We start from the raw sequence: 25,927 nt of genomic DNA on the forward strand, positions 1-25,927 counted from the left end.
AGAGAGAAAAGAGAGAGAGAGAGAGAGAGAGAGAGAAAAGTGGCCGAACTTGGGCTATTGAACGTGAGGACATGATGTTTACATTCGCATTGACACCTGCTGTGCAAACGGTCTGTGTACATAGCTGAAAGAGATTTGTGAAGACCCTTCCCTTCATATCTCGCGGGACGAAAACAAAAGAAAAGGGTGGGCGCGGATGCCTTACCCTCGTCAAACTTCTTGACAGGTGGACTTTAATACTTATATTAAAATACTATTTTTTAATTGGCGTATCAGATATGGTTGTGATTAAAACTATTAGAGTCGTTTCTTCTCATGGAATAAAACAAAAAAAGTTGATCTTTCTACCATAATTGGTTCCAAAGTTAGACATATTTTAATTTGTATAAAAAGAAACTAATTTATTTATTTTTTAATAATTTATTTCTGCTAAACTAGCAGACAAATATACAATTTAAGTATTTCAACCCGTTAATAAACTTCTGTAGAATGCTGCAAAATTTTTCTTTTCCATTAGAGATACCTAGTTCCTTAGAAACTGAGGAAATTCGGTAGCCATGTTCTCCCCATAAGGTCCAATATAAAAATTTTTGTGCCGAGAAAAGGTAGATCATCCCCTTAAAAAGGAAAAAAAAACGTAGGCCATATATGTTATTTGAGGTGAGACTTCCTTTACTAGATGTATGTCTTAATGCAGAGCAAGACACAACATTCATATGAAGAACTGTTTTTTGCGGTGGTGCATTAGTGCAGTGAATTTAGTGAATACCCGAACCCTGTAACTGTGGTTATGGATTTCGAGATAGCGGAAATGCACACTTTAAAGAAAACTTTCGAAAACTCAACTCGTGTACAGCATTGCTTTTTTTCCACCTGACTCACTAAACGTGGAGAAAGGTCCAAGAGATTGGATTCACAGAACGGTACAAGAGCAATGAATGTTTTGGTGACGAAATAACCTACATGCTAATATTTTAGTGACGAAATTATTGCGACGAAAATTCCGGTGGCGAAATTTCCGGTGACGAAATTACCTAAGCTCATGTATACAGAACACGGCGTACATTTAGAAAAGGAAATATCCAATGTAATATCTGGCAACACTATCAGTTTCGATTTTCAGAGATTAACAAGATTTTCCACCAGTGTTTTATTCTTCCAATGAATCCAATCTAATACTAACTTTGATTCTTGTGAGGTTAAGCTGTTACTTCTACTTACTTAAAACTCAAAAAAAATCTTTTGAGTTTTGCGTCCCACGGTTATGCCGGTTAGGCTAAAGAAGACGGTGATAATGAGTAATGAATGAAATGGTGGAATGAAGAAAGTGGGAGGAAACGGGAGAACCCCGAGAAAACCCACGCACACGGTGTTTGTCCACCACAAAGTTCACTTGGCGAGGGCTGGGATCGAATCCGCGACCCCAAGCACCAGAGGTGAACGCTCTACCACTGAGCCACCGCGGCCCCCTACTTAAAACTCAGGTCTTCATGAATGAGAAATCAAGAAAAACATGAACCAGTATGTTATTAGACGACTGGTTATGTATCAGTAGAGACAACAAAGACACCCACTACAAAACATAATATAAATCAGTAACTTCTTAATCACTATTTCATTCTCAGAGAACTTTTTTGAACATGTCTCTGTACTTATGTAACACCCTGTATTACTGAAAAAGCAACAATGATAACGAAAGTTTGATTTTAGACTTCAATTCAGCATGATGAATTACTATAGAACTATAGATCTAGAACTGTAAATGAAGAATGCAAGGGACATTAAACTATGTGAGTTGATAACTTCAGAGACGTAACTAAGCTATTTTGCGCCCGGGACGAGATATTGTTTTGGCGCCCCTTCCCCAACGCTAAACGTAAATATATAGCTACAGTAAAAAAAAATCTTCGTTTTGCACCCTCTCAATCCGGCGCCCGGGGCACGTACCCCGTCTACTCACCCCTAATTGCGGTCCTGGATAACTGACAGGTGAAAAAAAATAAACTGAGTTGATAGTTTCACATTTTTTTTCTTTTTTGGCTCTATATGGTTCTCTATTTCCCATATGTACATATGCTATAGATAAGTTTTTTTCTAACATTGGCCCAAGCTCTTTTATTTCACGAAAGATAACTTGTGGTTTTGCTTTAGCCGTGAGTACCAACATTTTGTAGTTTCAGCAAATTTTTGTATGGACACGTTAGTATTTATATTCTCCACAATCTAAGATAGGATGGGAACTTCTCATTTCTACATCTATTTTTTCCTGTGATATCCGTTTTGATACCTCTCCTATTATTTTGTGACATATTATACTAGTAAACATAATTTTATGCACTCTTGCATATAAGAAATGGATGCAATGAACGTTAATACTGGTGAGAAACGAAAAAGAACTAATGGATAAGGAACGAAAACAAAATTTGGTACGATAATGAGCCTTGTAGTCTTACCAGGGATGATATCGAAACTGCACCTTGAATTGGGAGACATTCTATTTATTTCCTGATAGGACTTCTCTAGGAAGTTCCAAAACAGGCGTTCGTTTCTTGCCCGGAAGTGACCCTGCCTTTGCAGGGGCTAAAATATATAGAACATTTTGACCTATTTTCTATAGCAGGCGATCATAAAGTACGTTGCTACTGCTAAACGTTGAAACCTATGCTAAAACGCCAAAACACCTGTTTTATCATTGTAAAAGCATAATTAAACGAAGATAAAATATTTGCCCCAGGGTCTCCGCAGGGTCCCAGGTGGGGTCCAACTCAAAATTTGCAATTAAAAAGAGGGACAAGTAGCATATAGTTTGAAAGCTAGTGTTAAAAGAAAAACGATAACAGAAGTCTCACAGCTCTAATCAAACTCTATGCGAAATGGAGGAAGATTCAAAATTTGAAAACAGTCTGCAGCTAGCAGTGCATGGCCACCACTAGAATTCCAAAACTGTGATACAGGTGTCGAAATTCTAAAACATGTGTTATAGTGTTTAAAACGTTTCAATTTATCTAAATGAAAATGTTTGCCCAAGGGGCCTCTTAGGGTCCCACAAGGAGTCTACCTGGAAGTTTTCATTTGGAAAGGCTTCAAAAAGTATATCGTTTATAAGCTATCGTTCTTCAACTTTCCGACGACCCGTCTGGTAGAAGCATTCTAGAAGACACAGCTCTGTTGACTGTTGTTTGCTGAAGCTTGGCTTTTGTTCTGGTCTATGTGTGAGAGCCACGTAAGTCACACGCCACGGTCGTAGCAACGTGGTAGCTGCCAGGACTGTATCTTTAGTTATTCAGGTATGAGGGCCATATGCATGAAGATCCCTCTACGGTGTGATAGTGAGGCTTTAGTGTCTCGTGGAGTGGTGCAGCCGTGCTATTGTTCATGAAGAAGTGATAAAAGCACAGTGGTTGGAGACACCAAGTGCACTGAATAAAACTCTTCTCCATGCAGTGTTCGTCGTCCGGAATCGAACATGTCAAGAAAGCTGGATTCTTTGTGTGGAAACTGAAAGACAAGTTTCTCAGTGACTGGTAACAAAAATCATGAGGAAGGTCGATGTATCCACATTTGCCGAAAGCGTACTTGATCATATCTTGGAATTTGGGTGATTCCAACTGATTTTATGTTACCCCAATCAAGTGAGCACTGGAATACCGATTTGTCATGTCCAGCTTGTCTCCAAGTCCTTCATTCCGAACATACTTGTGGGCACGCTTCACCATCATTTTTCTGTAAAGAATATATCCCACGTCGAATGGGTGTCCATAGGAAGTACATCCTGGAGTGATTGTTCCTAGATATAAGTCAGGACACGCTTGATACAAGTCCGAATCTCTCATGATGTCTGCGTCGTACTTCAACAAAAGACACGAAGTTCCAACGTCTCGAACAAGATGTGGCAGTTATTCCTTGAATATTGCCTTTGTCATCATTCCTGACTTGTTTGCTCTGATCATGACTCCAGGGATCTGAGGGAATTTACATTGGATCCTTGATCCAAATTTCCCGGATGGTTCGCGGAACACAATGACAGTCGGGCCCACGAGCTTTCCTGATGCCGAAATCGATTTCTGGACTATGTAAGAATGTGTCACTTTTGATTCGCATCTTACTTGAGTTTCGACATTTTTATTCCACGTTGAGTTAGAGTTCGTGCTGTTAGTAATTCATAATTGAATCCACTTTGATCAAAATTCAGAATTTGATCAAGGTTGTAATTACCCTATTCAATCTCTCGTCTGATTTGTTGAATGTAGCTGTCGAATTCGTTTGAACGTTCCAGTGCTTTTGTTCTGGCTGCCATTGTCATGACTTTTGTGATTTTCCTGGAACCCCAGTTCATTTCTCTCAATAGTCGCGGATTCAGAATCGGGATGCCTTGAAACCAGTAACCCCTAGCTTCCGAGGCTTCCACAGCAATGCCTTCTTCAGTGATCCTGAAAAAATTTGGAGCAGCGCGTTGATTTTTGCACCATGCTTTGACATATTCTCGGAGTTCTGCTAGCTTGGTCCGCTTGGATGCCTTGTTCAGGAATAGTTTCATCCGAATGATGTTACTTATACAGATGCCAACTCTTGCTACACGTTTCGCATCCTTGAGTTTGCGACGCGTTGTTATAAGCTGCTGCAGTATCCCTCAATCACTGCATCAGTTTCACTGCATGATCTCCAAAATGCGGTTTCCTGAGAAGGATTTGGGTCCAGGTAGTCGTAATCAGGATCGCCTTCGGTACCCGAAGCAGTTCCTTGTTGACTTGATGTCGTGTCCAAGGGCTGGAATTGAGTATTATCTTCGAATGTAACATAATCGTCTACGGCCATTGTAATGTCCTGGAGAACAGAGTTTGCTACTATCAACTTGATGAGCTTGTGAACCTTCTTTGCAATCTAGAGAATCAATTTTCTAGATGTAATTCAATGTTATTGCAAATTGACTAACACAACTTTTCATTCAAGCTAATCACAGGCTATAGGTCAGGATTGCTGGTTTTCTCAATTCGTCATTGGAAACGTTCAATGTATAGAAATGAAAACGTATGTCCTGGAGTCCCTATATGCGAGCGGCGGTCAAACTACACATTTTCTAATGGGTTAAGTAGTATTTTCTTTCAAAGTTTCTCAAAACAGACAGCGTATGGAACCAATCTTTCGTCTCTACGCCAATCCCGTGCAAAATGGTGGGGTGTTTACACTACGTCTACATGCTGAATCTTAAGGTTCATGACCACCTCTTACACCTAAAGCTTTGAAACAAATGTCGAACTATGTGATTCATCACATCAAAACGACACTTGTAAATGAAAATGAAATGAAATCTGTGAGTTTTACGTCCCACGGTTATGCCGGTTAGGCTAAAGGAGACGGTGATTATGAGAAATGAATGAAATGGTGGAATGAAGAAAGTGGTAGGAAACGGGAGAACCCCGAGAAAACCCACGCACACGGTGTTTGTCCACCACAGAGTTCACTTGGCGGAGGCTGGGATCTAACCCGGGACCCCAAGCACCAGAGGTGAACGCTCTACCACTGAGCCACCGCGGCCCAACACTTGTAAATGCAAAACAGCTACGTGGTCTAGAGGTTTCTAGATCACTTCTACCAGACGGGCTGTTGGTAAGTTGTAGCGGGATAACTTTCAAACCGTGCCCCTCTTTTCAATTGCCAATCTTGAGTTGGATCCCACCTGGGACCCTGCGGGGACCCTGGGGTAAACATTATCATTTCGATAAATAGAACTTTTCAAATAATGAAGCACGTGTTTTAGAATTTTGACACTTGTATCACAGTTTTGGAATTCTAGTGGTGGCCATGCACAATTAGCTGCAGACTGTTTTCCAATTTTGAATCTTCCTCCATTTCGCACAGAGTTTGATTAGAGCTGTGAGACTTCTGTTATCGTTTTTCTTTTAACACTAGCTTTCAAACGATATGCTACTTGCCCCCTTTTTTAATTGCCAATTTTGAGTTGGACCCCACCTGGCACCCTGCGGAGACCCTGGGGTAAACATTATCATTCCGATGAATAGAACATTTCAAATAATGAAGCACGTGGTTTAGAATTTTGACATCTGTATCAGTTTTGGAATTCTAGTGGTGGCCATGCACTGTTAGCTGCAGACTGTTTTCAAATTTTGAATCTTCCTCCATTTCGCACAGAGTTTGATTAGAGCTGTGAGACTTCTGTTATCGTTTTTCTTTTAACAATAGCTTTCAAACTATATGCTACTTGCCCCTCTTTTCAATTGCAAATTTTGAGTTGGACCCCACCTGGGACCCTGCGGAGACCCTGGGGCAAATATTTTCACTTCGTTAAATTATGCTTTTACAATGATGAAACAGGTATTTTGGCGTTTTAGCATAGGTTTCAACGTTTAGCAGTAGCAACGTACTTTATGATCGGTCAAAATGTCAAAATGTTCTATATATTTTAGCCTCTGCAAAGGTGGGGTCATTTCCGGGCAAGAAACGAACACCTGTTTTGGAACTTGCTAAAGAAGTCCTATCAGGAAATATGTAGAATGTCTCCTAATTCAAGGTGCAGTTTCGATATCATCCCTGGTTAGTTCTGGAAAAAAGAATGGAATAAATCCCGTGTCCATGATGACGCCGGATCCAGTAACTCATCCACGTGCGTTTCTTTCTCCCATTAGCGTGTAGTAATATACGCCTAATACAATTGTATGCATTACTATCACACTTAAGACCAAATCTACAATCGATATATTGTCCATGTCGAATTCAAATGTACACAGCTACACAGATAGAATGATATTCCTTTCCCAAGCCGAAAAAGAACAGTTTTGGTATGGTTAAAATCTCTGAAACTGAGCAAGTTTGAAGCGGAAAACCTCAGCAAGATTCCGCATACTTCACGTGGTGTACAAGTGGCTCTACTATTAGTTTGTAAATGTGTTCTACGACTGCCATCGGAAAAGCTTTTTTTTTTTCTTTTAATTTTATTTTGATGTAGTATGGTGCATATTTTGTGAGGTTTCCTTATAGCCATATTTCTTGGGTTCAAACTCAGACGTGAATTCATCTATTCCATTCCAGATTTAAAAGAAAAAAATCCGGGTTAACTTTAGTTTTAAAAATCTGATTTTCAAAATTGAGAATTTCTCATGCTAGTTGCAATCGAAATTGATAAGGAATAAGGCGATAAAATATTTTATAATAATAATAATAATAATAATAATAATAATAATAATAATAATAATAATAATAATAATAATAATAATAATAATAATAATATCTCTCGCTTTACCATGCACTACATCACTAGCTCTGTTAAAACAGTAAGATTTCTTCTCCGAACCGATGGGTTTCTGTCAGTACGGGAAGACTGTCTCCTAAAAGAATTTTTCAACCAATGCTCTATTTGGCTTAGTCCATTATGGTTTTCATAATGTATGTTTACAAATTTATTTATTTATTTATTTTATTTATTTACGAACATAATAAAATAAAATGAAATAGCCAACATACATTATGAAAATTATAATGCAGTAGGCCAAACAGAACATTGCTTGAAAAATACTTTTAGGAGACAGTATTCTTTTTCTTTCTTCAATACCTGCCTGCCTTTTCTCCTGCTTGCCACTATTTCTTTTTCCATTTCTTACTACGGTCATATTAATACAATATTCTATAGAAGCATTATAGAATCTGAAGGCCAAACTTTACTCGATTACTGATTTACAAAGGTTTTGAGTTTATCGGCCCTTTTCACCATCAGTGTTATACCAGACCTACACCTACAGTTTAAGGTGGAATCTTAATTATCGTAATGCGTTTAAAACTTCGCCCATCAGGATTCGAACCCGGTACCACGTGGACCAAAGGTGCACCAGGATAATAACAAGTGTTATATTTTGTTTAAAAAGTTACTTGTACTCGGTTAACTATTCATATAGACTCCGGCCAAGAAGAAGAAAGAAAAGTGCAAAAATGCTATATTAATTGCTTCAGCTTTTTTTTTCTAACTGTAATGCATATTCATACCTTCCTTCGATGTGGACAGCAGTAACAGGTGGAAAAATGCTATTGCTTTGTGACAACAGACAGCATTTGCAAGAATTATTTTATCCCTCTGTGCTGTGTCTTCAACCGTAAATACCGCGAATTCTTGGTAAATACAAAGCATCACATCATCTTTTCATCTTTAGGGTTTTGCCCTCATGAGGGCCGCCCTCACCCTCACCTCACCCTCATTTTAGTAGTTGAGGGTGAGGGCGTTGGAGGGTGAGGGCGATAAAGTAATTGAGGGTGAGTGTGAGGGAGGGTGAGTGTGAGGGCGTCAATGGAGGGTGAGTGTGAGGGAGGGTGAGTGGAGGGCGTCAATGGAGGGTGAGTGTGAGGGAGGGTGAGTGTGAGGGAGGGTGAGTGTGAGGGCGTCAATGGAGGGTGAGTGTGAGGGAGGGTGAGTGGAGGGCGTCAATGGAGGGTCAGTGTGAGGGAGGGTGAGGGGAGGACATCAATGGAGGGTGAGTGTGATGGAGGGTGAGGGTGAGGGGCGTCAATTGAGGGTGAAGGTGAGGGAGGGTTAGGAAAAATGACCATCTCTGGGCTTGAGTAATATTTAATTTAACAAGCAATATCTTGGAATTTAAGCTAACGTAACAGGATTTTATTAACAAAACTCAAATTTAGAAAGGGACTTTCAAAATCCAACAAGAATAAACGTCTACAATTTGCAAGTAAAATGGAACATACGAATCTAAGACTATCTGTGATTATTGACTCCGTATATATATATATATATATATATATATATATATATATATATATATATATCCATACCATTATATTACACCACATATTATAACTTGAAACTTGTTCCAACATGGCTTCTGCCTTAAATTATAAATTCGAAACAGCAACTTAGGGTAATGTTCGAAAAATACTATTTTTTTTTTGAACAGGTCTCACTCCTATTTAACTAACAAAATTCTTCAGCATATTGAATGACTAAATATTCTACATTAAATATACTCACATACAGCAACAACATGAGTGATAACACCACTAAGTAAAATTAACTTTTTTTAAACACAACTTATAAAGTACATGTGTTTTATACCATTGAGGAGGACAAGTGACGGCCCTTTCACCTGTTCCCTATATATTGTTGAGAGAAGCCCAATTAACCAATCATGGTTCAGAATTGTGATCACGTGACCTCTTATCAATAGATATAGTACCATATCACTCAATTCAAAGAGAAACCAAATATACAGATACATGTACTATTTCTTGCAGCTCGACGGGCGAAAAAGAAAGGAACACGGGAAAAAGGACGGAAAAATGAAGGATAAAGAGCACTGTACTACATTTTACGAAATATCTCTTGTATGATATAGTATATCTAATACATACAAGTACATTGCAGGGAGGGAGGTCACTACCCCAAAACTGTTTCTCGATGCAAGTTACAGTTTTTACTCTGATACAAGTTGAAACACGGACAGACGGACAAAGCCATTCTAGAAGATTTCGAAGGCTTATGCATAACATAGTTTAGAAATTTAAAAGCTGTTTCATTCGTTCAGGAAATACACTAGGAAGTAGAAAGAATTATTTAGGTGGACCAATATAAAGAAATACGAACTACTGGACATCATTCATAACACTGATCGATGCGAAATATTCATAATTATGGTACTATAGATCTATTGGTCAAAAGTGTAAACACCTGTTGTGACCTCCGTATTCTAATGAATACGAAGATACGGTTGCCTCAGCAATAAGCACATGTATTTGCGCCAGTACGTATTGCCAGACACAATCACAAGAATCATTAGGCAAAAGAAACAATCATTTAGATAAGATGAAATTTATGAACTAAGGACTCTGATTACAGATGAAATAAATGATTATAAAATACTTGTCCAAAATTCCTGGTAGTAGACCGTCTTCTTGGTTTCCACTTCCCCTGGTTATCATGCACTCCCCTCGTCTTCACAGGGTCTCCGTGTTCACATGGTTTTCTGCCTTGATGCAGGTTGCTGGAGATCTGCCTGCTGTGTAGAACTGAAGCCGAAAGCATGAGAGAAAGTTCATGCTGGGTTGCAAGAAAAGCGCACTAGTCATCCGTGCTGCCACCTTGTGACCGCTTCTGTAACTGACAATTGAGATCGGCACGCAAATAGGGAGGGCCATATGCAGAGTCGTCTAGACGTATGATTAGTGTCATACTAAAGACCTGACTACAGCAGGAATCATATGATAGTCAAACTCTTTAGTATGACACTAGTCACGCGTTAAAGTGTTTCTGCATAAGGCCCGGAAATTTTAGTCTGAAGTCCACACTCTTAAGTATTATATCATGACAAATGCTTTTAGTTTTGTTCATTTAACACCAGCTGATTCCACTCCCCCTTATTCTTTTCTGCAAAATGTTTGGCACTCTGAATATCCCCATCTTTAAATTCGAGAAAACAATTAATCGTTATGAAGCCAAGAGTGAAGTATACGAGTAATGGCTTAGAGTAAGGTGTACTTGAATGCTATTTTGTATTTACCAAAAAATGTATAATTTACTTTTCTGTGTTTACTTAACGTACTTATTTTTCACGAATATGCTTGGAAGTGATTTACCAACTAAGGGTAAATAACACCCCAAGAGTGTGAGGGATACAGATCGTAATGAATAAAATAATTATAATGTTCTAATGACTACTGTACTTATACCTGTAGAGAGTCTTGTCCCTCACACCCCCAAGAGAAACCTGAACTCAGGCCACAGTTATATCAGTTTTTGTAAGAACCAAAACGATAATATAAAGTAAGACCATTGTATCTGCTAGACTAAAACTAGAGCCAAGAAATACAAAATTTGCAAACTTACATCCATTTCCACACAAGCACCAGCCAAGTGTTAAAATATTAAAAGTTATTTGTATTTTACTTCGTGCTATATATCTCCACATAGGGTTCCATAGTAATTAGCCGTTCATTTATCAGGTACGTTGTATCCTACATAACCATAATAACGATTTCTAATCTGTTTACTTTAATCTCATAAAGTTTTTATAATAACACTAGTAAGCAAATCGTTTTTACCCCAACTCAGGAGATCTGAAAGCATTACTATCAGGTGCAATAAACAGTGCACACAGTATACATACAAATATATTTATTTCTCTAGAAAGAACAAAGCGATTTTTACGAAACTTTTAGGGTTTATTAAATATAAATCAAGGTATACTTAGGTATAATTTCTATGTTACTATATGTAAGGGGACAGGAGCTAGGGGAATAAAATATCTGAAAAAGGGAAATTTTTGAGGGAATTTCCCGAAAATCCCTCTGTTACGGGAAAACTGTACGTGATGGAGAGAAACCGAGTGCATATTCGAATTCAGCGCAAAAAAGTTCCTTTAAGATCAGGTGATTTTTCTCATGTAACAAACAAAAAGTTTAAATTTGTTAACTAGTGTAATTAAACTAATATGTGAATATTTATGTCTTTCATAGTATAAAGGAGAACCGAAGCAAGTACCACATGCAGAATTGAATACAGGAAAAACTGAAAGTAGGACTTATGTATTAGTTCAAAGATTGAACTTAACGTAAGTATTATAAATTGATGTTTAACTTAGTTTATTTAAAAGATAACGCAAATTATTAAAAATATCGAATCGTTTATATTTCTTGATAGATTCATTTTTGGACACTAATTCTCTCTCCATTCGTATCTTCAGTTCGGGTTGCACCATTTTCTTCTTTTAATCTATTCTAGCGTACCATGAAATACATTTCTTAAGTTCTTCAATCCTATAATTGCCATTTTGTCAATTCACCAACCGATTTATAACACGTTTTTAGATAATACAGAAGTTCAGCTCCTCCGTAGACACGTGAAAAAAAAAACAAAAAAAAAAAAAAAAATTATTCTAAATGTGCCCAAAGTTTGGTTTTAATTTGTTGCTACTTACAGCAGTAAAGATAAACGGTATAAAAAGTATAGATGAATAATAACTGAAGTTATGTATGTTTAATATGACGATATATTTCAAAATTAAGTGTATAAATATGTATTACTTAACTAGCTGAAATATATCGCATTCAAAGAATACATTCATGGAAAATACTTGAATCTCTTTATCCCGCCCTTCAGGATCCGCATTTGAATCGAAATGATAAAGCCGCAGCTCGACCCAAGCACTAACTTTGTTTTAAAACTATCATTTCAATCAGTGCAGTCTTTATTCTTTGTACAAGATAGTAACATTTTATTAGATATGCATGCCAATCCAATTCTAGCGAAAAAAACTTAGGACGCCTCAAATGCTAACGATTTTAAAAATTAATTTTAAACGTTTCAACCATTTTCGTATTGTTTGCCATTTTATGTACACAATATGGGAAACTAAAATGTTATAGAAATTTACAACTTTCTTCTTTACAAAGGTTTTTCATAATGCGTGGACACGTGTAAAGGATTTTTAATAAGAAGTTTAACTTAATTTTTGTACATGATTACTACTTGAATTAACCTGTGTTTTCATCATTCTAATTGAAATCCCTGATGATTTCCTGAGTGCGCCCATCAAAGGGGCAAGGTGGGGCGCTCGCCCCCTAGAGGAAATTGTACTTCAGAATATCGAAAACCCAATAGAATTTTAACATAAGTTACAGCAAATTTTGAAACTATATTTGAAACGTCGCTTATACTTGCCCGCCCCCTTGGAAACCACAACATGGGCGCCTTTGCTGATGATGGCTACTTCGATTAAGTTTAACTTATTAAAGATACTTTACACGTGTTCATGCATTATCAAAAGCCTTCTTTGTAAAAGGGGAAAGTTGTAAATTTTTATAATATTTTAGTTTCCCATATTGTGTACATAAAATGGCAGATAATAAGAAAACGATTGAAACGTTTAAAATTAATTTTTTTAAATCGTAAGCACTTGACGCGACCTAAGTTCTTTTCACAAGAAATCAGTTAGCACTTGGGTCGAGGTAATTTTTCAAAAATCATTTCATGGCGATCCAAATATGCATCTAAAAGAGGAGAAGTGGGATTCATATATAAAACTTTAAATGTTTTCCCATTTACCTATTCTTAAGTACGAAGAACATATAATTCATACACAACTTCTAATAATCTGGTTTTTAGTTTCAACAATAAATCAGTGCTTCATTTAATTTGTTATTCATTTACTGATCTCAATAATTTGTGACTTGGCCTCTTATTCACTGGTTAAGGAAATTAGCTTGTTGAAAAGATAGTTTGGTTAAATAATAACCAATGCAACATTTTCTTTTCAAATGCGTACAGGAATACTTTCCATAACGCTGATTTTGCTCTGAAATGGTTTATATCTTTTACGTATATTTACAAATAACTTACGAATTCAAATTTTTTAAAGTAATGAAACAAAAGCAAAAAATACCACACATGCAGGTACTGATGGAAAGAAGGTTATAATATTTGATCGTGAAATGGCGCAATCAGCTACAATTAAAAAAAAATAAGTGCATAGTGATTTAGTTATATTGAGCTCTGCTACAAGAGTTTCCATCTTCGTTTCCAAGTCGTGATTTAGTGATGTACAACCTCGTGGATGTACTTTTTCTCGAGTTTTTCCTCCGTAATCTTTTCATCCCATTAGTTAAGTTCCTAGTCAGTTACTTTCATTAATCATCTGTCCCTTTTATCCGTTAGTGTACAAAGCGTGAGCGTGCGGTGTAAATCTGAAAGATTTCGCTTTTGAGTTACAATTGCAGAAATATATATTGTACATTTTATTTATTTTCGTTTCACAATTGTATACGCTTAAACCGATTTTCTGTATTATACTTTGTACTATCATAAATACTGTCTCAAATATCAAGCACTGATCCACTCCAAGTAATTTTAGATGAATGTGTTTTGTATATTTTTCTTCATAGTGTCCTGCGGGTTGCATAGCAGCAATATAAAAATATTCAAGTTCCATAAGGCAAAGGAAGGTGTTAACCGCCCCCCCCCCAAAAAGAATATGTGCAGACAACCACTAATACAAGGCAACTTTTCCGCAACCCGGCCAATCGAAATTAAAAAGAATATTTTTTTCGGCCCACTGTATTTTCCAAACAATGCTTTATTTTAACTCTCTTATATTGAAAACACTGCATGATTTCAATGTGCGAACTTAAATAATTTTAGTACATAGTTGCTCCAGGGTTCTATGAGAGGGAAGTCACACCGATAATGGAAGTGAATCTGAATTTCCATACCTTTCCGTCAACAACTACCAGTTCGCAACATAAAACATCTTGAAATGTTACTAAAAGTAGAAAAAAGTAACATTTATAGAAATAAGTAAGGATATAGTATTTTGGGACTATGCATACATTGAGCACGTGCTGGTTTTGTCCTCTACGTTAAGAACATTTCCAATGTAAAGATAGACAGCGAAATAGTTCTCGCATCCATAGAGAAAAAAAACACCGTCTGCAACAGATACGAGTGCCATTGTTTTGGAAATTGAGTTATATTTCTTCCCAAGGAACTCAGCAAGGGTCTTCATTTTAACTCACTTGTGAAGCGCGAGACTTCTGGTCTTTTAGTAATTTTTCAAGGCCATTCTTTCAAGTCTGATCTGAGGTACAAATATTACAGAAAAATTACAAATTTGGCATTGCGTTATCAGGCAACTACTACATGTCTTACATACAGAATTATTGAATTTAGTTATAAATACATCAGTTGTTCAACACAAGAAATTCAAGCTATTTATGAAGTGGAAAACAATCCATGTTGCCAAGATTCCTCAAACATTTTCTTCAATTTGAATTTCCGACCTATCGGATCTTAATTCTATAGAAACCTCTCTCTTACATACCAAACAACATACATATCTGTTAACAGTGTAATTGCTGGATACAAAATACAAAATAATGATGGAACTCCATTCTTTTATTAACATATAAAACAAGAACGTGACAATACTTTCATATTTATAGTACATAATTAGAATTTCATGATAAATAATACATAATTTCATGATACGTCATCAAAATTCAAGTATCCACTGTTCCTAAATTAAACATATAACTCATTCTATTATCTTTCATATATTCTATTTTTCTAAAACATTACCCCATACTTTAATTACACGATTTAATATCGAGAATTGAACCCTGATACCCATATTGAAGATGCGTTTAGTAATCATATATTCACAAGTAAGAGTCGAAATCTCAGTTAATTCCTGCAAGTCTGGCAGGGACCGAATTTGCTGACCTCCTCTGAGTTCTCTCAACCTTCAACTCAACTTACAATGATTTGGCAATTGGCTCAAAATGACGATAACTATGATCTTTGGGCTGATAAAAACAAGAAAACTCTGTGTCGTATTTAACACATTTCTTTATTTTATTTGATTTTCATCTAAACTAACATAACATATTTGCCTGTTGCTTCGCTTGCACTCTTTTACAGTAATATTTCAAAGGTAAATCCATTTTAAATGAAATTGATGAATATTCTTTCGTTTCTTAAATGTTTGATAAATAATAATAATAATAATAATAATCATAATAATAATGATAAGCTCTGTGTTCAATTTGCCCTCATACCGTGAGTTGAATGTGAATGGAGATAAGGCGGTCGGTTGCTGGTGTGGGTATATCCAACATATTACCTGGTTATAACAGTTCAGTTACACCGCACACTTGCGAAAGAAGAGAGTAAACACGGGATCTATACAGAGTGTGATAAGAGTATGCTGTATGAGTTCAAAATTGGGGCGAAACGCCACTCCAGCTGCACGTAAGATACGCCAGGCTTTTGGTGAGGGTGTCGTGACTACTCGGACAGTGCAGCGGTGGTTTAACAAGTTTAAGGTCGGTGAGGAAACAATCTGAGACGCACCACGTGCCGGAAGACCAACACATGTACAAAATGAAGATCTTCAGGCAGCAATTGAGGCGAACAGTGGCCAGGCATGTGAGAAACTGGGACTACAATCCAATGTGAGTGGAGAAACCATTCGGCAGCATCTCAATCATCTTGAGAAAAAAAAAAGTTATGTCGATGTGTCCCACATGATTTGACTTCGGGCGAGTAGGCAACGCGAGCAGAGACCTGTGTTTCTTTGCTGTCTCGTCTGAGGAAGGAAACATTTCTGGACAGGGTGATAACATGTGATGAGAAGTAGTTCCTGAACGAAGCTCCACGGCGCCGTCATCATTGATTTGCATCGCAGGAACCGGTTCCAAAACAGTGGAAACGAACACTGTACCAGAAGAAGATCCTCCTGTGTTTTTAGTGGACTGCTCGCGGCATCGTGCATCGCGAACTGCTACCAGTTGATCAGAACATCAACGCAACTGTGTACTGTCAGAACTTTAGTCGTGTTCAAGATAAACTCAAAACTCTGAAGAAAGCGCTTCTGAATTGCAAAGGGGTCCACGTGTTACAGGACAACACCAAGCACCACGTGACTAGGATGACGCGGGACACCATTTTACGCCTTGTTTGCATTTGCCAACCACCAGACTCCCCGAACATTGCACCGTCCGTTTATCACCTGTTCTATTCCTTGGACAATCATCTTAGAGGGCACCAGTTCAAATCCTTAGTAGATGTGCAAAATGGACTTGATACCTTCTTCGGTTCATGGATAACCAAGTTCTACCGCGATGGAATCCACAGCCTCCCAGAACGTTGGAAGAAGGTCGCCGATGATGATGGGGACTATTTGTGGTCTTTCAGGCACGTCTTAGGTAACATATCGTAGTTCGAAAGTAGTGGATGAAAAAACGACAGAACTTTCTTGGTTATCGTTATAATAATATAAACCTAAATACACATCAGACGTTGTTAAATTCCGAAATCAAAAAGTGAATTAAAAAGTGTCTTATTCTTTTATCCATTATAATTTACTACACTCAGGCACGTAGCCAAGGGGTGGGTCCGGGGGTCCGGAACCCCCTTCGGATCCAGAAATGAAAAATATTACGGAAGGATGAAACTAAAAGAAACGAGAAAAAGATGAATCAGCGTCAAAAATATAAAGCTACAGCAAGTATTTGGTTACTCTCTCTCTTATGAGGAACTTTGATTGGAGGAAACGGGGAGGGGTCAAGTTTACAATTGATATCATTGTAACGAAGCATTCCAAATTCCATCTAGCTTCATGCTAATCCTATGGACTACAAATCACGATCGATAAACCAGTTCGATCAGATAGACTCTCAGGTAGAACTTACGAAATGCCCAAAATCACTAATAATATGAGCCATTTTGAATTTCGCGGCAACACTAATCGATTTTATAGGATGTCTTTACTCCCGAAATAGATTTCGTTGCTATCCTTGACGGCATTAAACGAAGATAAGAAAAAGAAGAAGGAAGAAGACAAGTAGAACCGAGTTTGAATGACCTTGGAAGACTATATATCTTTTTCAATACTTTTTTATATTATTTTACTCAAGATTTCTTCATAGTTTTTTTAATTAAAATACCAACATATCCTCATTTTATTGTCCTAACAAACCAATATGGGCATGTTGCCAATAAAATAGTTTAGATTGATTGATCCCCTGATATGTAAGCACAGTATTTCATGTCATGCCCCCCCCATTACGATATTCTGGCTATACGAACGAATATACGTTGTCAGTAAAGTAGTTTGGAATGATCGAGCCCCTGTTGTGATAACCACAGTATTTTGTCACGGACCCCCCTTATTGCGAAATCCTGGCTACGTGCCTGCTACACTTATGTACGTCGTGTCGAAATCCTTTTGCGGAGGTATTTTGCTTCAACAATGAGTCTGTTTTTCTCAAAGAAAAACAGAGAAAAGGTTACCCTCCGAGTCCCTCTTTATGGTCAACACATGGCCATAAATTGGCTCCGCACACTGAGAAAAATCCGTTATCCTGACAGCGGTATATTGTACAAATATATGGAATCCTTATGTTTACTACAGAAAAAAGTACTGAACGTACTTTATCCATATGCTACTTACATGCTGCTTTTTCTTCCGCTTAGACGTTACATCATGCCTTTGCAGGGTGTCTTGCGTATATAACATACGAATACGTATCGTACATATATAAGCTATGTCCATCTTTACGTGAAATACTGTCCCCTATATACAGTTTTTTCGTTCATAATACGTATAATATATACTTTTCCAGTTACACGTTTGCTGTATGTTAAGTGCAAAAACTACAAGATTTACACATATAACCTATGTATTTACGTATGCCGCATAAGATTTTTTTTTCTCAGTGCAACTTCCCCCTCCCTGTTCTCAAGCAGGACATACAGAATGAACGATTTTACATTCACCAAAATTGTGTGATTACATTGCATAGCGAAAAGTATATATTTCTGACCACTTTGTGATTGTAGACGTGCACTGATGGCACGATCTTACTTATGCAGCTAATAACCAACTAAGCGTACACGACTGAACTTCAAAACTCAGGGCTGAACAAATTCTGAAGCGTACAGATGAAATATGGGCATTTTTCCTTTCATTCACACTCTCTTTCAATCAACTACCTGAAACTATCTCTCACGTTCCCTCACCGTCAAGTACTATTCACAACCTCACTTTCACTCACACTCACCCTTAAGAGTCTGCCTTACACACACTCACACTAGCCCTCACACTCAAATGTTATTCTAGCTCTCACCCTCACTCACACTAACCCTCGATCAACCAGCTCACACTCAAATATTATTCTTACTCTTAACTTCACTAACACTCATGCCCATTATTCATGTCCTCATCCTTACTAACACTTACACTCAATAGACTCCCTCAAATCATATTCACTTACCTTCACACTAAAATATTATTGAGCTCCACAACTTCACTCACTCATTCTCACCCTCAGCTAAATCTTCTATACTCAGGCTCACTCGCCCACACCTTTATGTATTGAAATGAGGGTGAGGTTGGCTCTCAATCTTATATACTAACTAGATAGTGATTAAGGATAAAGTCGCTCCTCGTTCAAGTGAGTGAAATTTATGTAATACATTCATTTTATATATTAGTATTTAAATACAAAGCGCTATATTTTTTGTTTCTGAACATCCACTATGAAATGCACTTGAACTTTTCCAGTAGCTTCCCTAGGGTAGTAGCCAACGCTCTCGCATTTGGTGTGAGCGTTCCCGAGTGGGATTAATGCTGGAGCTCTGGGCCCAAAGGGTATAACAACTTTTACACACCAGCAATCCTGAGTGAAACTTTTCCTGGGTTTTTCTCACTTACTTTAAGCAAATGCCGAGATGTTATCTGACATATAAATAACAGGCCCTTCCTTCCCCTTCCTTTCCCGTTCCCCTAATAATATGCTCGTTGGGTATCATCAATCCCCAGGGGTGATGATCTTAAGACCGTGGACGCAGGTAATGTCAAGAAATGTGTATAAATAAATCGAGCATTTGTAGTCTTATTTTTGTGTTAATCTCTATATTACTACAGTGTTGATATTATTTATTACTTTTGCCTGAGGTAATATCTATAGCAAAACGGATATAATGTACAGTAAGGAACACTTCTGGATGGTGCAGCCATATGGAGATTTACGGTAAGAGTGCTCCTGTAGTTGAGTCCAAAGCATTTCCCGGGAAGTATTGCAACCGAATTAGCTTTAAACGTAAGTAGATGGCATAATCACTAGGCACTGAAAATTCCCATACACTTAAGTGAAATTCCCACTACCGACTACTGCATCATTTTTCCAAAATGAGATGAATCTTAGACGTGTAGTTCTTACTCCAAACATACTACTCGATATTCGTCATATTCGTGAAGATAAAGTGCAACAAAAAATGAAAGTCCAATCCTGTTTCTTTTGGAATGAACTCACTTTCAGTCGTTTGGTCTGAAATGACTCTGCAGAAATATTCTGTCACTTCAGGGGAGGGGGTAGGAAGAGCGAATGCTTCCCTTCTACAGTATAAAGCAGGATTTGGATAATTAGCAGACATATCGCCTTGGATGGATTCGGGAGAATATGTGGAAATATTAGAACGACATATGTTACCAACTGTCAGGGCCATATATCCGGAAGACGAAATGCCTGTCATTAATTACATCCAAGATAACAGCAGTGTCCATACTTCAAGAATAACTAAACAGTGGTCCGAGAGACATTCTGACATTTCTTTGCTCGATTGGCCATCGAACTCCCCGGACCGTAATCCCATCTAAAAATATGTGGGCATTAATTATGCAGAATTGGGAACCGAGACGGGAGAAAACTGTTAAAGCTCTGAAAAACCATGTTCGAGAAGTATGGGAAAGCATCCGTAGAAGACCTAACTTATGTTCGTCACTAATTGATTCCATGCCTCGTCGGATCAATGCGGTGATAGATAATAATGGTACGTGAACAAGCTATTAGGCTTAAAATTATAAGATTTTTATGTTTACTGAAGAGTATTTTGTTGAAGATAAGTTTTAGTTCAAAGATATGAAATGTTCCCTAGCAGAAGAAAAAAAGAAAAACAAACATTTACGTTCTAAGCATTTGGAGTTTCCTCGACAGACGGAATATATTTTATTTTTCTTTCATTATATTATATTTTTCTTTCTTTTTCTATGGGAATTAACAATTTCTCATTATTCCTATATTTTTATTACGGGAATTAGAAAAAATATTCTGAACAATTTTAAAGCACTTAATGCCAAGGCGTAGATAAATATGCTATTTTATTTCGTTTGTGTGATATATGAAATATATTTTTCTTTCTTCTTATATAGGAGAATTAACGTTTCCCTTTAGTCTTCTAAGGAAATTAGAAAATGGATATTGATAACAGCATTGGTTTCAAACACTTAATGTCAAGGAGCAGATATACTATTTTATTTTGTTCTCCCCATGAAATAAGCGAACCTTTTTCTTTCTTTCTTTCTTTCTTTCTTCATGGTGGCCCTTAAGACCTACCTAGTCGATGGCCAGTAGTTTGCCTGAGGGCATAACGCCGCGTAGCAAACAACTCGGTTCTAAACGTGCCAATATACTTACGTCCTGAATAGGGATGAAAGTCATTTTTTTCACTTTCATGATTTCATGGAAAGATATATATATATATATATATATATATATATATATATATATATATATATATATATATATATATATATATATATATATATATATATATATGTGTGTGTGTGTGTGTGTGTGTCTGTGTCTGTGTACAGGGCGCAAAATTTCAAAGTCAAACGCACTCGCCAATCCAAAAATGATGGTCACCAGTATCTCTCACGTACAAACTATTAGGAACCATCCCTTCCCCATGGCATTTGGTTTGACACAGAAAGAAATTACAACTCTCTTGTGGACACGCCAGGAGGCAAACCATTTCGATTGATGGTGGGAAGGAAGGGGTGAATTGCAATGTTGTGAAGATTTCACATTCCGAGTTTTCTTGTGCTCAATGACAATTATTTTCTTGCTAAACAGAAACTGCGCATACCTATGATTTTAGGCAGAAACAATTTCTACTGAACACTGGTCACCAGCTCTAAATTTCTAGTTCCCAATGGCGACTGGAAATTTTGCTCTCTCTCTCTCTCTCTCTCTCTCTCTCTCTCTATATATATATATATATATATATATATATATATATATATATATATATAGCATGTCGGAAAAAGAATGCAACTTTCTTTCTTTATACATAATCACTAGTTCCATCTATTTAAGCTACATATGATCGCAAAACTGGATATCTGTTGAACAAAACGGGGCCACAATCATGTGAACCGATTAATGGAGTGTCAAGTTATAGCAAGAAACGTGAGTGTATGTGGTGTCACCTCGTCCCAAAAACACGATGAAGCAAAGATCCATTTGTTTAAAGCTTGGTAAATCATTTACACGAACATTGAAAATGATGATCAAGAGTATGGTGATGAGTGTTTTTCTCATACGTGTGTGTTCAAGTGGTATTCGCTATTCCGGGACGGTCTTGGGTCCTTGGAAGACAACCTTAAGATAGGCAGACCGAAAAACAAAAATCGCGATGAGTTGGTGGAACAAGTTATGCGAATTCGACTGTGAGGTGGATGGCGGAGGAATTAAATACGACGAAAGACATAATTCACGAAATTTTGACAAATCGTATATTGCACAATGAACAAGGTCAGAGAATCGTAGCAGTTCGTGACTTTTTTCGTTAGAAAACAAATCCATGTGCTTCCACTATTTCCATATTCGCCTGATTTATGGCCGTGTGACTATTTCCTATTTCCAAAACTAAAACTGGCCATAAAAGGAACATTTTATAACAATGTTACATACTTCCAGTCTGCCGTGACGAGACTCGTTGATGCTATTCCGAAAAACGACATTAAAATCTCTATGCTACCATTAGTTGAACGGGCCCAGCTGTGTATTGGTGCAGAAGAGGTGTATTTTGATTCAAAAGAACTATAGTTGGTAATATACCTAATTCATTTTGCTTAATTTAAAAAGTTCCCTTATCTTTCTGACATATTGTGTAAATATACTGTATATGCTCAGCATATTATCCAGCCATTGTGCGCTAGATGTCTGCACGGGTTGGAATTTTTGGCCACGGCCCGGTCCGGTCCAGACCGTGAGTTTATAATATGAGGCCCGACTCGAGTCCAAGATATAATTTAACATTTAGGCCCGAGCCCGGCCCGAGGTCGTGTAATAATCAAATGAACACGAAATAAGCCCGAATTACAGAAACTTGATAATTAACGGAAAATTGTATTTTTATTTGTAGCATTTACAGATTTAATTTTGCAGTTGTGCTTTAAAAGTTCTCCAGAAAGAACGGTGTAATATATATCGCTGTATAGTATACTTACAAAGTGAAGACCGAAAAGGCTCGAGAGGTATGGTTGTATATTTAAAAATTTACGGCCGGAGCCTGACCCGGGCCAGAATTATATATACTTTGTAGGCCTGAGCCCTTCCTGTGGGCCGCGTCGGATTTAGGCCCACGGGCTTGGCCCGAGGTCGTGCAGACCTCTATTGTACGTACGAATGTTAGCTTCTGATTGCTGAAAGGACATTTGTGGAAGGCATTAGTTCGTATCTTTTACGTTATACGTGGACATACAAGTGCCGAATGAGCACCAAAGCTACTGCCATGTATTGAATTAATGCTTTATCAACTCACGTTGCCTAAACACTCGTACACAATGTAATTTATTTCTAATAATTAAGTTTACAATAAAAGGATAAGTTAAAGCCAAAATTATGTGAAAATACCGTCGTCCAATTTGAGTATCTGTACGAAATTCAGAGTTGTAGTCAGTATAGGAGTAAGTGAAATTTAAACTGCTAAATTTGACTCTAATAAACATAAGGCTAACCTAATAAAGGTATTGTAGCAAGTGAATGATAATTGAGAAACTTGTGGAATGAGAATAGGTAAGGAACGAAGTATCTCGACAAGAGCCACGTTCACGATGGTATCCATCACACACTTACTTGGCCATGGATGAGCCTAGGAATTCTACGCACCAAGCGTAAGCGCTCTACAACTGACAAGGGACGTATGCGAACCAGGACAGCTAGATATTTATGAAAATTGGTACCCTGCCTAATTGCGTATCGCCAATTTTCGTATAATACATATACGAACCAATGACCAGGCGAAGATGTCCCAAATTATACCCCAAACATGCCGGAAAAAAGGCAGAAAATAAAAAAATGTTTTCGGTATCCGAATACGTATGGGAGGGTGACACGTGACCAAGAACACAGCAGTAGTGTCACACAAGCCATGTACCATCCAAACACAAACTTATAATTTTTCAAATAGAACGTATACCATTTAATGAGATTAAAACAATTTGCATTATACATGAAAGAAAATAAACAAAAGGTAGGTTATCAGTGTTGCCAAATAAGGGAGATATGGTGTTCCAAAATTGAGAAATTATGGGGTCCGTACGGAGAATCGAAAAAAAAAACAAGTCTGCAGAACGAACAACAACAACAACAACAAGTCTGCAGAAGGAACAAATGTATAATAGGGAGTAACCATAGAATGCACAACATACAGTGTCCTGTACATATGAAAGAGATGGACAGACGAATCGCGAAGCATCGCCATGGTTGGCGCGAAGGGTAAGAAGATTTTCAACCATAAATCCTGCTTTTCCTTGATTTTGAGCACTTTTCATTACTTTTACATTCCATATATATATATACGGCTTAAGTTATCTTTAGGATGAAAATAACACTCGTACGCTAATAGTATGTTACTAGTCAAATACAAGAGAAAAATGTAGATATTTTTATAAAAAGGCCTTGTGTCCATCTTAAACACAAATTAAACATAACTTCCTTACAAGGCTGTCTATATTCTTTATTATAAATTAAATATCTATGTTGGTCATTTTCCGAGTCTTCAGAGGAAAATTGATGAATGGAAAGATGACAAAAGAAAGTAAATTAAAATTGAAGAACAACTGAGATTCTTATATAAGTGCTTACCGAAAGGACTAGTGGTAAACAAAGAAGGAGTAGAGTGCAAAACAGTGAGATATAGAAACTTGATTAGAAAGTTACAAAAAGAACTCATATGAGATGTGATCAGGAGGAAGAAAATAGAAGTGAAGACTTTGAAAGAGCGTAATGAGAGAAACAAAAGCCAATTTGAAGAAAAACTAAGTATATTTGTCAGAGAGTGGACGATAGAAGGTCTCAGACGTTGGGAAGCTACAGAGAGAAAGAGAGGAAGAGGTTAAATGAAAAAGGAAGAAGAATAGGATGGAAGGAAGAGAAAAGAAAAGAAAAAATTAAAAAAATGAAAGTTTTACGTCCGACGGTTATGCCGGTTAGGCTAAAGGAGACGGTGATAATGAGAGATGAGTGAAATGATGGAATGAAGAAAGTGGGAGAACCCCGAGAAAACCCACGAGCACGGTCTTTGTCCACCACAAAGTCCACACGGCGCGAGCTGGGATCGAACCACGGACCCCAAGCACCGGAAGTGAACGCTGTATCACTGAGCCACCGCGCCCCCAGAAAAGAAAAGATCCCAAGAAGAAGGTAGTAGTTATTGGAGGAGCTGAGATTGCGAAAGAAGAAGAGGAATTTTTAAGTCTAGGATACAAGTTTAAGATGGTAAAATGTAAAACGGACATAGAAGTATTGGTTTATGGAGCAGACGAAGCTTTACAGAAGATAGAAGATGAAGAAAAGGTGAAAAAAGTAAGAAGAAAAATAGTGAAATTAGTGAAAAATGTATCAAAAAAGAAGAAAAGTAATCTACATGAAAATGAATTACAAGGTTTAAAGAGAATTAAGAACAGGAAAGATGTAGTGGTAGAACAAGCGGATAAAGGAGGTGCAATAGTGGTTATGGAGAACGGTTGGTATGAAGTGAAGCTTAAGCAGTTGAATGACGGTACATATGAGGAAATAGAAGAAGCAGGGAAAGAAGAAGAGAAGAAGATAAGAAGACAGGTAATAGAAGAAGGTAAGAAGAAATGATTATCAAAGTTTATTGATGAAGAAGGAAGGATACCGAAGATGTAAGGTTTTCCTAAAATTCATAAGAAGGGAGTAAAACTGAGACCGGTTTTAGACTGTAGGAGTAATTTCATGGAAGCATTGGAGAAAAAGATTAAGAAGATTGCAGAAGCTATCAGAGGAATTCAGGATAGCAAGAAGGTAGTTAATTTAGCAGAAGTGAAAGAATTGATAAAAGGTTTAGGAACCAGAAAAGAAAGGACTGTTATGTTTAGTGTGGACGTTAAAAGTATGTTCCCCAGCCTCAAGAGAGAAGAAGTTTTAAGAGTAGTAGACAAGGTGATGAAGGACAGAAAAATTGAAAACTGGGATAAGGAGAAAATGAAAAAAGCTTTAAGGTTTGTGTGGGACAATAGTTGCTGCAAGATAAGTGATAGGATAGTGAAAATGAAAGATGGATTGAGCATTGGATCATGTATAAGCCCAGTAATAGCAGATCTGG

The 25,927-nt window shown here is 37.4% G+C and overlaps 1 protein-coding gene across 3 annotated transcripts in view; it reads left to right on the forward strand.

Moving 5' to 3' along the window:
* Nucleotides 1-25,927, forward strand: part of LOC145675691 (uncharacterized) — a 211,119-nt gene that overhangs the window by 95,829 nt on the left and 89,363 nt on the right. For all 3 annotated transcript variants that reach the window (XM_081746293.1, XM_081746295.1, XM_081746294.1), the window contains exon 5: nucleotides 11,470-11,564. In XM_081746293.1, coding sequence (XP_081602419.1) covers nucleotides 11,470-11,564 — 95 coding nt within the window. The remainder of the gene's footprint in view (nucleotides 1-11,469; nucleotides 11,565-25,927) is intronic.

Source organism: Thermobia domestica, chromosome 18, assembly GCF_964235325.1.
Source record: "Thermobia domestica chromosome 18, izTheDome1.hap1.1, whole genome shotgun sequence".
In the NCBI taxonomy this organism is placed as follows: domain Eukaryota; kingdom Metazoa; phylum Arthropoda; class Insecta; order Zygentoma; family Lepismatidae; genus Thermobia; species Thermobia domestica.